We start from the raw sequence: 12,848 nt of genomic DNA, 5'->3' as shown, positions 1-12,848 counted from the left end.
TCGGACGATGCACTTGGGGAGGGTTTAAAGGTGGTGGCTGATACCTCTGCCTTTGAGTCTGCATATCTCCACAGAGAGGCACTAAATGGGGAGGAGATTTTTGTTACCTTCCCGCACTGTCTCTCAACTCTGCCTTGCGCTGGGACTGATGAGCTGAGAGGTGCTATGAGTAGGGTGATTACTTTTTTTATCCTTTACCTCTCACCGCTGCCATCAGCTGAGAATTATCTGTTGTAAAAGTGTCCAGATTGCCTTCTTCCCTTGCAAGCTTCCCCTTCCCAAAGGCAGGGGAGTCGTTAAAACACTTTCCCCCCTGCTTTGTCTTGTAAAGCTCTTCCTTCCCAGCCTGGCTGAGGACAGAACTACATATTACAAAGATTGTGGCGCTACTGCCAAAACCAGCAGTTTGTCGTAATATGTACCTTTAAGGTACCATAGAATCTGATCTAGTTTAATAAGTTATTAAGATGTAAAACCAGATATGACCTGTGAGTTCTTTATAAGGTTTCAAGTCTCTGGGTCTATGTACCATTTGCTTGTTATCAGTATAACCATTGATGATGGAGTATTTCTTTCTCTTAAACTTGGCATTTTTGGATAACTTGTAATGCAAAGGTGCAACTGACATATTTTTAAGAAACAAAGTTTTTCAATTGCTTGAAGTTTGAGCCTGTGGTGATGCATGAAACAATTTCATTGCTGCTGCATTTTGCCCCTTCTATACAATGTCTGAAGAAGTAGCTCTTGATGACTGATGTAGATGGTGTATTGGACATCTATTTCATTGTAGTTCTCTTCCTTCCTATTCCTTAGGTCCAGGGTCAGCCACTGATGGTACAAGTGAGTGGAGGCCAGCTGATCACATCAACTGGTCAGCCAATTATGGTACAGGCTGTACCTGGGAGTCAAGGTCAGACCATTATGCAAGTACCAGTTTCAGGATCACAAGGGCTTCAGCAGGTCAGTATGCCCAAATTCCTTGAGCTGTAGATTATGAAGTATAAACCAACAGTGGCTAGCTCAATGCCCCAGGGCATAACAGAGTTGTTGTCCCCATCATCTGATGATTGGAAGTATAATGTCACTGAACGTACAGATTCTTTTCTCAGTTTTAGCTAATCACTATTGATAGACATAGTCTTGATGGATTAGTTTACTCCCTTTTAAGAGCCATCTGTGCTATTGTCAGTGGATTTCGTAACATGTTGTGTGAAAAAGTGCTTCCTACATAAATAGGCTGTGGAGTAGAATTATTTCTGAGACTCAGACAAATAGCAAATTGGCTTTGGAGGAGGACTTGGCTTTTTTTTTAATCAAAGGGAGAACACATAGAAGTATCACAGTAGGGCCCTACTCTTCACTGCAAGGCCCATAGGCCACTGATGACATGCAAAAGGTGTGGTGGAGGAAGAGTGAATTGTGCACTTCCCCACAGGAGGACCTCCCTTTAATGTCACCACCTCCACCATGTCTTCCCTCCCTCCCCATCTTGTTGCCACCGCCTGCTCTGCAGGTCCTCTTAGAGCAAGCCAGCACGGGGCGGAGTTCTCTGCAGAGATGCATCAGGGAAAGTGGCCAGCACAGCTTTTTAGAGAGGCAGCCATGCTGAAATGCCTGGCTCTGAGGGGTCCTTCATTTGAGCCAGGCATGGCGGGAGAAGGGGTGTCCTTGGCTGGAATACTCAAGTGGTCACACGCACACACTGTTCTGTAACAAGGAAGGAGAGAATTGACTCCACCAAATTCTCACTCTGAGAGCTGTGATATGGCTTTCTTATTTAGGACTGGGAGGGCAGAAGCTCTTATAAATAAAACATGATAAGTGGCTCTTAGGATTTTAAAAATGTTGTTCTGCCCCTGCTCTTGGTCAGTCCTTTTGAAGACAGCGAATTAACTGATAGGATATATTAACACAGATAAATCTCCCTTTAGCGTTGTCTTGTCTTTTCTTTATTCATTGTCTAGAAATGCATTCTTCTGCCTTGGTTTTAAAAAAGGAATAAAGAGATTTTGTATGTTGGCAGTTTGCTGAGAATAACTAGATAATGCCAAGATTAGGTTTAGAAATTTTGGGTTTAGTTTTGGGGTTGTTGTTGTTGTTACCTCTTTGATTCATCCTTCCATAGATTCAGTTGGTCCAACCTGGTCAGATTCAGATTCAGGGTGGGCAAGCTGTGCAAGTCCAGGGCCAGCAGGGCCAGACACAGCAAATCATCATCCAGCAGCCACAGACTGCAGTCACTGCTGGCCAGACTCAGGTAATGTATGAAATGTGGGAGGGAATTTGCAGGGGACACCGAGGGACTAAAGTGAAATGAAACGCACAAAACTGGTGGTCTTAGTGCAGCTACATTACGGGATGTAATTAGAAGATCCCAAGGCATGATAGTTTTTATTGCATTCAGGGCAACTGGGGGGAGGGGGAACCAAGGCAGGGGAACCACCTTTTCCATTGCCCGGTTAGGTTGCATCAGGGAAGAAGGGGAAGGTGTGCGTGGTCTTTTCTCTTTATTTGGCAGTGTCCAGCCATTTCTTTCTTCTTCTATTTTACTTTTCCCTCCCATTGATTCCAATGGAAGGGAAATGAACTGTGCCAGCTCCAGGGCTGGTGTAGTTCTTCCTCACTTTGGGTGAGTGGGGGAGACATGGTATTGGGGGCATGGGAGGATTTTGGATCCTGTGGATGCACTGCTCCCCACAGTCCCATGGAATGCCTCCTTTTTATGCTCTGACATCAGAGAAGCACCAGCTGCAGACCTTTCTGCAACCTCATGGAGGAGGCTTCTGAGGTTGGGTCTCTTGGAGAGGGAGAATCTAGAAAATCCTTTTACTCCCAAAATGCCTTTCTGGAGACCATAGGATTGCAGCCTTAGTGTTTTCTCTAATGCGATGCTGTTCTTTGCAGACCCAGCCACAAATCGCAGTCCAGGGGCAGCAGGTAGCTCAGACGGCAGAGGGCCAGACAATTGTCTATCAACCTGTTAATGCTGATGGAACGATTCTTCAACAAGGTATGAAATTTACATGCCGCAGGGTACTGTGGCTTTTTCTGAAATAATATTGATAATTTCCAGAACAATATGCACTCTGCATTTTTAGCCTTTAGGCATCAAGGAGTTGCTGTTAAAATTGGTGTCCAATATTTTGAATCCTGTTTATTAGAATAGTACATTATAGATACTGTGATACTATGTTAATATTTCTTATTCTGAATGACACCTGAGTGTTTTAGGATTCTAGTAGGAGCCCAAGGATTGTATTAAGTTGTGTTTATGTATGAGTTTGCGCATGCATGGGCAACTTGCAAGTCATACGTTGTTTGCCCCATGCATTCATATTTGTACAACAAAAGACATATTTTCATAGACTGGTGGTACAGGTGAAAGGATTTCTTTTGGAAATACAATTTAGAAAACACAAATAGGTGCAGAATTTTATGCTGTGAAGATTGGAGGATGAGCTGCAGAGCAAGGATAAATTAAGTAACCTGGATGTAATCTTTGGGTGGGGTTGTGTGCACTCTGATCCTCTAAAAATAAAATAAAAATATGTATTAAATTAGCCAACAGTCAGTCTGGTGAGAGAAAGTCAAAATTCAATATGGTTTAATAACAATTTTTGCACATACTTTAATCTTTGAAAATTCAGTCTCTATAACTTAGGAGATAAGGTGTTACACAGAGCATTGTAAGATACATCATTGACCACTAGGAGGCATTGCTCCCTGCCATGGCTTCTGAGACATCCTCAGGCACAGCTAACGTGTTTTCAAATTTCTCTACACATCCATAAAGCATTTAAAAATCCCTTTAAAAGGGAAAGTTGATAGATTCTAAAAGCTGAGAGTCTCTGAATGCAGGAACATTGTGGATTTTAGAATTCACTCTACCAATTAATGAAGATGCAAAGCTGGATATAAAAGATCCTAGTCCCATTTACTTTATTGGGACTAAACTGTTCTATGTTGTTTTTTGATTGCATTGTCCACAAGCCTTGACTATTTATGCAAGAAATTAACTTCCAGTAGCAAAGTATGCACCTTTGGCTTATTCATGGGGCGAACATTAAGGAGCAGGACAAGAAAGCAACATTACTATTTTGGTAGTCCCCTGGCAACTGGAATTCAGCTCACTTTACAGCCACGGTAAAGTAAGCCTAGAAACTATATCTCTTGTGTTGTCCATATACTGAGGTTGTTCAGATGATCAGCAGGAAAACAATGCAGCATTGGTTGTTTCCCATGCTGGTCATACAACCACAGGTTACCCTAATTAGCTACACCGCAAGTTGCCATGTCACCCAAACCCAGCATGTGGTGTTGCCATGGTGACTTTTCACCCACCCTACAACCCCTACTGCAAGCCATGGGTTGGGTGAAAAGTAACCTTGGTCATGCCCTGGGTTTGGACAACACAACAACCCACGGCATGGGTAATTAGGGTAATCCTGGTCACACACCCGGCGTACGCTGGGGCAGGGGAAGCAACCGACACCGCGTTGTTTCCCCTGCTGATCGTCCAAACTGGTCACTGCCTTATCTACAAACTAGTTAACAGAAGTTCTGAATGTTGTGCTGATTTCGCCCCTTTAGAGGAACACATCTTTCACTTGGTTACACATTAGTTTGTTCATATTTCTTCAGAAATCTCATTTGAACCCACCCACCCCCCTAAAAAAATCCAAATTGGTATGTTTTCAGGACAGAGTGAATTAAATCCGAAGTGGGACTAATTATGTTCCCTTCATCTTTTGTGTACGTGTTTGTGTTTGTGTTTGTTTCTTAAAGTTACAGTCCCTGTTACAGGCATGATCACCATTCCGGCAGCCAGTTTGGCTGGAGCACAGATAGTCCAGGCTGGCACCAACACCAACACAACCAGCAGCGGACAAGGGACGGTAACTGTGACGCTGCCTGTGGCTGGAAATGTGGTTAATTCTGGCGGGATGGTCATGGTGCGTACGGCATTTTTCTGATACTCCTTTCCAATGCTGGGATTAATCTATCGACTAAATCTTCAATTTGGGGACTAGGGTTATATTTTTTAGGAAAGTGGTTTTGACCTTCAGTTTGCTGTAATGTATGTTTAGAATTTCCTTGAATCTAATTTGGTTAATGCTTGAGCTACCATGTGCTTTTACGCTAAATCTTATTATGGGGGTTGAAGAAATATATAACTGCAGTATTGTTTGTTTGGTTTTAGCATTAATGTTTGATTTCTGATTTCAAGGAGCCAACTCCTTTATTTTTAAATTTTATACGTGCTGTTTGTATGCTGCTTATACTGAGAGTTGCCTTCATTTCTTGCTTTAATATAGATGGTCCCAGGCGCTGGATCTGTGCCAGCTATCCAGAGGATACCTTTGCCTGGAGCTGAGATGCTTGAAGAAGAGCCCTTATACGTGAATGCTAAACAGTACCACCGAATTCTGAAAAGGAGGCAAGCAAGAGCTAAATTGGAAGCAGAAGGGAAAATACCTAAAGAGAGAAGGGTGAGATTAAAATCCCTAACGTTCACAAAAGGCGACTGAGGTTTTTTGATGTTCACTGTTTTTAACTTTTGTAAATTGCCCAGAGAGCTTCGGCTATGGGGCGGTATATAAATGTAATAATGATGATGATGTGTCACTGTAACTGGGATTCCTAATAGAACAGCATTCCTCAACATAGTCCCTTTCAGATATTTTGGACTACAAATCCCATTAGCCCCAGCTAGCATGGCCAGTGATCACTGTTGATGAGAGCTGTAGTCCCAAAGATCTGGAGGACACGGCTTTAGGAAAAGGTTTAATAGAAATTCCTCTCATTCACCCAACTAATTTTCTTCCACTGATCAAATATTTTAATCATTTTGGACTAAAAGAATATCATAGTTACCCTGTAAACTGGCCTCCTGCATCTGAAGCCTTCTTCCTTACTGAACTAAAGATGAAGTAGTCCTGAGCTTCAGTTAGACGTAGGACTAGATTGCTGATCTGGAAAGTGAACAAGCAGGTTGCTTAAGGTTTTAGAGTAGAACTGATGTCATCTTAAAAATGTGATGTCATGCACTATGACTAGCAACAGGTTCAACTGGAAGTGTTAGAGGAGGATCTTTGTAGTTACAGAATGATCTGTGAGCAACCAATGTATATATAACATGTGCCATTTCCAGCAGGAGTAGAGAGCTGTTAACGTCGCTGTACAAGGCACTAGTAAGGGCCCATTTAGAATAATGCTCCAAGTTTGGGTTACCTGTATTTAAGAAGCACAGATTCATTAAAAACTGCAAAAACAAACAACTTGAAGGATTAAAGGAATAGACAATATCTATACTATGAGAAGAGGTTAAAGAAACTTGCAGTTCATCTTATGAGCCACTGTTTAAGTGTGGAGAATCAGGCAGTTACATACGGATTCTACAATATGTTCTGCAGGAAATCCATAAATAGAGATGAGAATCCAAAGATTTCTAGACATCTAAAGTGTGAGCCTCAGAAGCAGTACCTCTATAATGTCTTTGTCTTATTTAATGAATCAGGGAAGGAATATCTGTCCTATTTGTCTTTTCCCCTTTCCACTCCTCTCACCCCTCCTAGCCAAATGAATAGTCTACCCCAAAAAACCCTCACTTTTTTCTCTCCTCTCCCTTTGCAGAATCATTTCCTTCCCTCACTTTTCACCAAACAGGGCCAGGAAAGAATAGGTTTCTCTGTCCACCTCTCCCAGCCATCCCCAGCCTTAATCTTCTCTGTCTCTTTTGTCAAATAAAGGAAGGAAGGTGGTGCAGCAGGGGGAAGAGAACTGTACAGGGCTGGCCCTACCATTGGGCATGATGAGGCAGCTGTCTGAGTTGGCAGATACTGAGGGAAGGGCAGAGGCTACACAGATGTCCTCCCCAAAACTGGGGAGGGCCTTCGCTTTCAAGCCCCACCTTTCCTCTCATCTGATCAATGTGGGGGAACAGCTGCAAAACCGCTGGAGGTGGTGGTTGCCAGATATCCGTGTGCCCGCCAGCATGAAGCCTGGGAGAAGAGAGGGGCAACCATAGAAAGTGGCATAGCCCTGCCACACCCATCCCTCTTTCAAAACAGAACTGGGTAGTTTTATTTCAAACATACCAGAGTATGAGTTCCAATATGACCCGTTAGCAGCAGTTTTGGGGTCTGGAATGTTCTTTCTCCTAAAATGTTGTCTTCTGGGGGTGGGGACGGTGGCATCTGAGGTATCCACAACTGGGTGGGAAATAGTGTTCAGTGGGTTTTTATTTTCATTCTCAGACCTCAATCCAGCAAAACATAGTTGTGAAGAAAGCCAGTTGAAACTAACGAAACAGATTAGTCACAACTATAGTTCTTCTGCTTTCAATGATACTTTAACTGGATTGGGGCCTTTGGAGCTGGCTGTTTTGCACATTATATGTTGGGAAGGGCTTCTCTTCCAGGCCAAGTGGACTGGGTGATGCCAAGGTTCTTTCCCCTTCCTCTCTAGCCTAAGCTGTTTCCAGTCTTTTTGCAATTATTTCTTGCCCTGTGTCTGGTACAGGGCATTTTCACCTGCTGTCTGCTTGTGATATTTGTGCTAGTTTTAAGGGATCCCTTTTGTCGTTACAATTTTGTGGTCTTGTATGTAGAAATATCTGCATGAGTCCCGGCACCGTCATGCCATGGCAAGAAAACGAGGAGAGGGTGGACGGTTCTTTTCACCAAAAGAAAAAGATGGCCCTGATATGCAGGTAAGCAAAACTTCCCTTCTTTTTTGTTTTGTTTTTGTTTTAGCTGGTGTTTAGCTGCATATGTTCTCAATTTATTATTTGGAATCAGCTGAAAACAAACTCCAGACACCAGTCATTTCTCTCTCACCTTGTTAAGCTTGCAGATCTACTTTTCAAACATTTCTGATTCTTTATGGGTCACCCTAGGAGGAATTTCCTGACTCATTTATGAAAAGGAACAAGTGACTATGCAAAGATGTAATCCACTTCAGAAAACACTCCTATACACACACGCACACACTTTTAATTTCTTAGATACTCTTAAATAATAATGCTGGTGCTGATAGGATTCAGTCCAAATTGTAAAAATGACAAGCTGATGTGATTTTGTTTTTAAAGAATGGCTTTGACCTGTAAGAAATTATTGCTCTATGCAATAAGCCAGGGTTAGGCATTGGTACTCTTGGACACCTTTCTTGGCACTTGCCAAGGAGCCCAGCCCCTCCCACTTAAAAGCAACAACACGTTTTCTTACTGGCAGTTGGAATTGCTGTGAAATAGATTTCTGTTGTCTAGTGGCAGCAAACAAACAAAAAGGGTTTGGAGGCAGCCTGTCTGCCACCTGCTGACCGTCTCTGGACTACACTGTAGTTAAACTTATTGTACCCTACGGTTACTAGCAGATCTTTAGAAATGTGCTGGTTCCTGCTGTTCCAGCCTGCATGGCACATTCCAGAACAGGAACTGTAGCACAAAACCCTCACTAGCTGGTACCTCTTCCTTGACATACATTTTCCTCCACATCTGGCTTAATGCTATAGCACTAAACAGTTGGGTGTCTACCTTAAAGGGCAGGCTACTGTTGTTTGATGCTATGATGGGCTGCAGGTTACAACACTTTTTTTCCCCTCTGTACAGGATCCTAGCCAGGCAAATGAAGAAGCAATGACACAGATGATTAGAGTATCCTAACAACCAGCTAAAGAACAAAGCATCTGGACAAATACTTTGTCTCTCTGCAACTGTTCCCTACCCTACCTATCAAACAAACTTCTGAATGGGAAGATTTGCCATATGCACAGCCTGTTCTCTTTTCCAGAACAAATACTGCACTCTCATTGAGTGGTTTGTTTTAGGATTTTAACTGCAGTGGACTCGGCAAACGGAAACATCTCTGGACTTTTGTTATCCACACACCCAGTTCAGACCAGGGAGCTGAAAAGTCTGACCCAGCAGGTCTTTAACATCTGTGACAATGACAGTGGCCCAGCTTGAAACTGCCACTGCCTCAGCAATAACTGGCACGTTGAAATAGGGCTAGCGACACCATTTGGAAGCCATGGCTCTTGAACTGCCCAGGAATGCTAATATTTGAAGCAGCCCACACTGGCATGGTTTTGTTTTCTCAATGCAGCCTTTTCGGTCCCGGCTGAACTTCACAACCTCAGACTTTCTGTTTTCGGGCAGCACAACTTTCCACTGCAGAAGCATCTTCTCTGATTAAAATTATGATAAGATGCTGGGAGTTCTACTCTAGATAAATTGACATCTTGCTTTCGGGACAAAATTCATCAACCCTTGTAAAAAGTATTGGGAAAGTCATGTGACTGGAGGATAATGCATGCATGTTCCAAGGGATGGCAAGGAGGTTGCATAATGGCCCTACGACTGTTCACAGGTGGGGGCAATAAGCGAGTGTTGAAGCTGGAAAGTGCTTGTGATGGCTGAAATCGTGGGAAAGCTCACTGACTGGATCTTCCCACAGTCTGTTAAAATGGCTGTGTTTATTCCCAAATACTCAAACTGGCCCTGTTCTTGACACAGTTGTTCTCCAAGATCACTGGATTAGATTCTGTTCTGTGAGCATTAGTCAAGATACAACACCCGTGTAATTGCCCCAACCATTGCATCCTGCTGTAGCTCAGACTGTTTTGCAAATGAGAATTGATATGGATAGTTGTTTCAAGCTTTATACATAATGATCTTTGTAAATCTGGCACTTAATAATTCTGTAGCTATCAATTTCTGTTGGAAATGGCACTTCTCTTCCTGCCCCCACCCCTCTTGTGATGGCCCCAGATGAGTTTTGACTATTTGGTGCTGAATCATGATGAGAAGGGGGAAAACAAGGTTTGATTTTTTTATGTCACACGACCATTCAAAATGTGGGGTTTGATTCAAGATTCTTTCTGGCAAGCACCGCTTTGCTGCCTCTTTCACCTTATCACTGCTCATTTAGGTACTGCCGTAATGTCCAGCTAGCATTATATTCTGCTTTTGTATGTTCACAGGCTTATGTTTAAGCCTGCATTGCTTACCAGGATTGAAAGCGGAGGAGGACTGGAGCAGGCGCATCACTGAAAAATGAGAGGTGAACTGCACAACGAAAGCAGTAGCAATACAGGAGTGCTGCATAGAAAAGAAGAGGCCTGGGTGTTGACCATTCAGTTTTTTAGAGGAGTCTCTTGGCTTTGGAACAGGTGCCATTGTTTGGTGAAAGCTCTCGCTAGTGGAAAAAAAAAGTAGAAATTATTCTTCACTTGATCTTGCAGTTGCTTGGGGGCAGGCCACCTTCACAAGACTTCTTTTCATATCTTAAAACGGAGGGAGGACTTGAGAGTGTGCGTGTGAATGATTGGTCCCAGGAAATGAAAATTTCAGAGAACAACCGATTCAACAGGGATGCCAACCCTGAAGTGGGTTTGATGAAAACAGTGTGATACTTCATGCGGAGCAGAGTTTAAGTGGTTTATGGTTACCTGATGTTGCAGTGCCCTAACTTAAGCTATTGGAAGCATATAAAGATATGTATTGTTTAATTTTGTACTGACTACTCAAGTCATTTTTAAGCCTGCGTGCAAGTTGTATGTTTCTAGATGTTTGTTTTTTAAAAAAATAAATAAACCTGATAGCCTTTGTATTCACTCCTCTGCATCTTAACCATCCTGGGTGCCTTTGATTACCTCTGTGGTATTCATCAGCTGGCTGCTTCAGTGTCATCTAGCATTTCTCTTCACTGGCTCTAACAAATATTCAACTAAGGGTTTAGGTGACTGTAGTAGTGAAGGATCAATGAATGCTTTGGGGGGTATTTTTTTTTAGCATTATTGTAAATATTAAAAGCATTGGTACGTCCTAAGGTAGTGATAGGCATGGTGAGGTTAAAATACTGTATAGACTGGATTAAAGACATTTCTCTCTGACTTCCCCCTTTCAGTTGTCAGCTTTATCACTGCAAACTGGGATGTTAAGGGAATCAAGGTTCTCCTTATTTGTGTGTGTAAAACCCTCACAAGACATTTTCAACTTAAAAAGATCTACCCCTTTCCCCACATTTGAAAAACAACAATATTGGTCTTTGTGATAGCTATATGTAGATGATGGAGACACATATTTAATTTTGGGTCTTTAGAGAATTTCTATAGTTTTTTCTGTAATGGTGTAAAATGTCCTGATAGGATCTATTATACCAATGGCTTAGACTTCATGTGTGTAGGTCAAACTTACTTCAAAATATTTGTTACTATTGGGAGTCTCAAACTGCAATATGTTGCAAAATGTTCTGTTCCTAGGTTAAAAACAGAAGTAATGCCAAATGCAAAGTCTTGATTAAAAGTCAGACCATGAAATATTTAATTGGCGATAGAGTTAAGGATGAGATTGTAGTGAGTTCTGAGGGAAGTGTAAATTCTTCTGTTGACCTATAAAGCACTGGAACATTGAGCCCATTTAAAGCGGTTTGATACTTACGGGGTCGAGTAGCAACCCTTAACTAATGCTCGACTTTTTTCAGATACTTTGCATGTAAAAAAAACCTATTTCTTGGTTGTGAATGGGGATGAGGGGCATTGATATTTGTGAAATTGTAAGGCAAAGTTTGTATATAGTTCAAAAGTTTATAATTTTTTATGCTGCATTTTGAAGTGTATTTTGTCTTTAATAGATACAATTGTAAGTACTGTGTACACTATCCAGCCAATAAAATGTTTATAAAATACGTTGTTGACTTCTGGTCTAATCATACTCATGCTTCAGTTGGGAACTACAAGAATGCTCAGCAGTTCCAGATAAGTGAAAAGAATGGGATAAGAGAACACAGGCAGATAGTGCTTATTGAGACAGTTCTGCATCCATCTCTTTGTATCAAATTTTTAAAGCCTTTATCTTCCCTTATAAGCTGCATAATCAAGGGTGATGTCTATTGACCCCTGGACCAAACTGTGTGCCCCTTGAATTGTGCTGCCTCAGGTAACTTTCTAGTCTACCTGTAGGAGAGCATTTGCTCTGCATTATACAAGATCACACTAGCTCTGTTGATTTTTAAAGCACTGTTCCAAATAAGTCAGTCTGATGTGTTGTCTCGTGCTCCTTTTAGAGGTATGAGACAACACTTACCAAAAATCTGAATTGGAATCCCAGACTACACTTTGCATCTAGAGTTCAGGTGTGCTCAATTTCTTCCAAGGTGGTGAAGGTGTCTTTTTCATGTAATGGATTTACATGATTAGCTGAATGCATGGTGAAGCTCTTCCTAGACTGTGCCACTGCAGATTGCATGCAGTGGGATGCATGCATGCCTGATTGTTCTCCCAATTAAAAGAAATAATCTCACGCAGAAAAAAATAGCATGTTAGGGGGAAAATCTAGTTTTCTATGAGTGGGGAGATTTGGGGAATAGAGAGGAGCACTCAGTCATGAAATTCCTTGATGCATTCCAGGAAGATGCATTGTATAGTTCTCAATTGTGACAGAGGTGTGACTCAATCCCTGTAGCTTTATTGTTCATCTTCTGAACCATCAATACCTGTTTTGATACTAGGAACAAAGTGCAATTAATTTTTCCCTCTCCATGCTTTTAAAACAAATATATCAAAGCCTAGTATTGATTGAGAGTTGTCTATACTTGTATTATATATTACACTTATAGGGGTCTAGTAAATGAACTTGTCATTGTGTTCTTGTCTACTGAAAACTCACTTCTGCAGCCTGATATATGGATATATATCTACTTTATATAAGATAGCAGCATGACCTGATCTTATTCAGGCAGTTTATCATTCTACACACCATCATAAAACAACTTCTTTAAAAAAACAAACACCTTGGCATTCTTTGATTTCCGTTTCAAAAATTGGATCTGGAATTCAAGGGTCTGTCC

General features: G+C 41.8%; 2 protein-coding genes across 8 annotated transcripts in view; one reads left to right on the top strand and one right to left on the bottom strand.

The window, feature by feature from the left end:
• NFYA (nuclear transcription factor Y subunit alpha) overlaps window positions 1-11,687 on the top strand; it is a 27,436-nt gene extending 15,749 nt beyond the window's left edge. For 3 of the 6 annotated variants that reach the window (XM_063141151.1, XM_063141126.1, XM_063141119.1), the window contains 7 exons: window positions 814-960; window positions 2,126-2,257; window positions 2,905-3,010; window positions 4,786-4,952; window positions 5,316-5,489; window positions 7,610-7,711; window positions 8,609-11,687. In XM_063141151.1, the coding sequence (XP_062997221.1) occupies window positions 814-960; window positions 2,126-2,257; window positions 2,905-3,010; window positions 4,786-4,952; window positions 5,316-5,489; window positions 7,610-7,711; window positions 8,609-8,662 (882 nt within the window). In that variant the 3' untranslated portion in view covers window positions 8,663-11,687. The remainder of the gene's footprint in view (window positions 1-813; window positions 961-2,125; window positions 2,258-2,904; window positions 3,011-4,785; window positions 4,953-5,315; window positions 5,490-7,609; window positions 7,712-8,608) is intronic. The other 3 variants (XM_063141159.1, XM_063141135.1, XM_063141142.1) reach the window with 2 other exon arrangements.
• ETV7 (ETS variant transcription factor 7) overlaps window positions 3,451-12,848 on the bottom strand; it is a 27,494-nt gene continuing 18,096 nt past the window's right edge. Inside the window, exon 9 of one of the 2 annotated variants that reach the window (XM_063141188.1) lies at window positions 3,451-3,528. The gene's annotated coding sequence lies outside the window, so the exon portion shown is untranslated. Of the gene's footprint in view, window positions 3,529-10,117; window positions 10,197-12,848 lie in introns of those variants that run through there. The other variant, XM_063141180.1, reaches the window with a different exon arrangement.

The sequence above is a fragment of the Elgaria multicarinata genome, chromosome 1 (assembly GCF_023053635.1).
Source record: "Elgaria multicarinata webbii isolate HBS135686 ecotype San Diego chromosome 1, rElgMul1.1.pri, whole genome shotgun sequence".
In the NCBI taxonomy this organism is placed as follows: Eukaryota; Metazoa; Chordata; class Lepidosauria; order Squamata; family Anguidae; genus Elgaria; species Elgaria multicarinata.
This window is presented reverse-complemented; position numbering and strand designations above follow the sequence as displayed.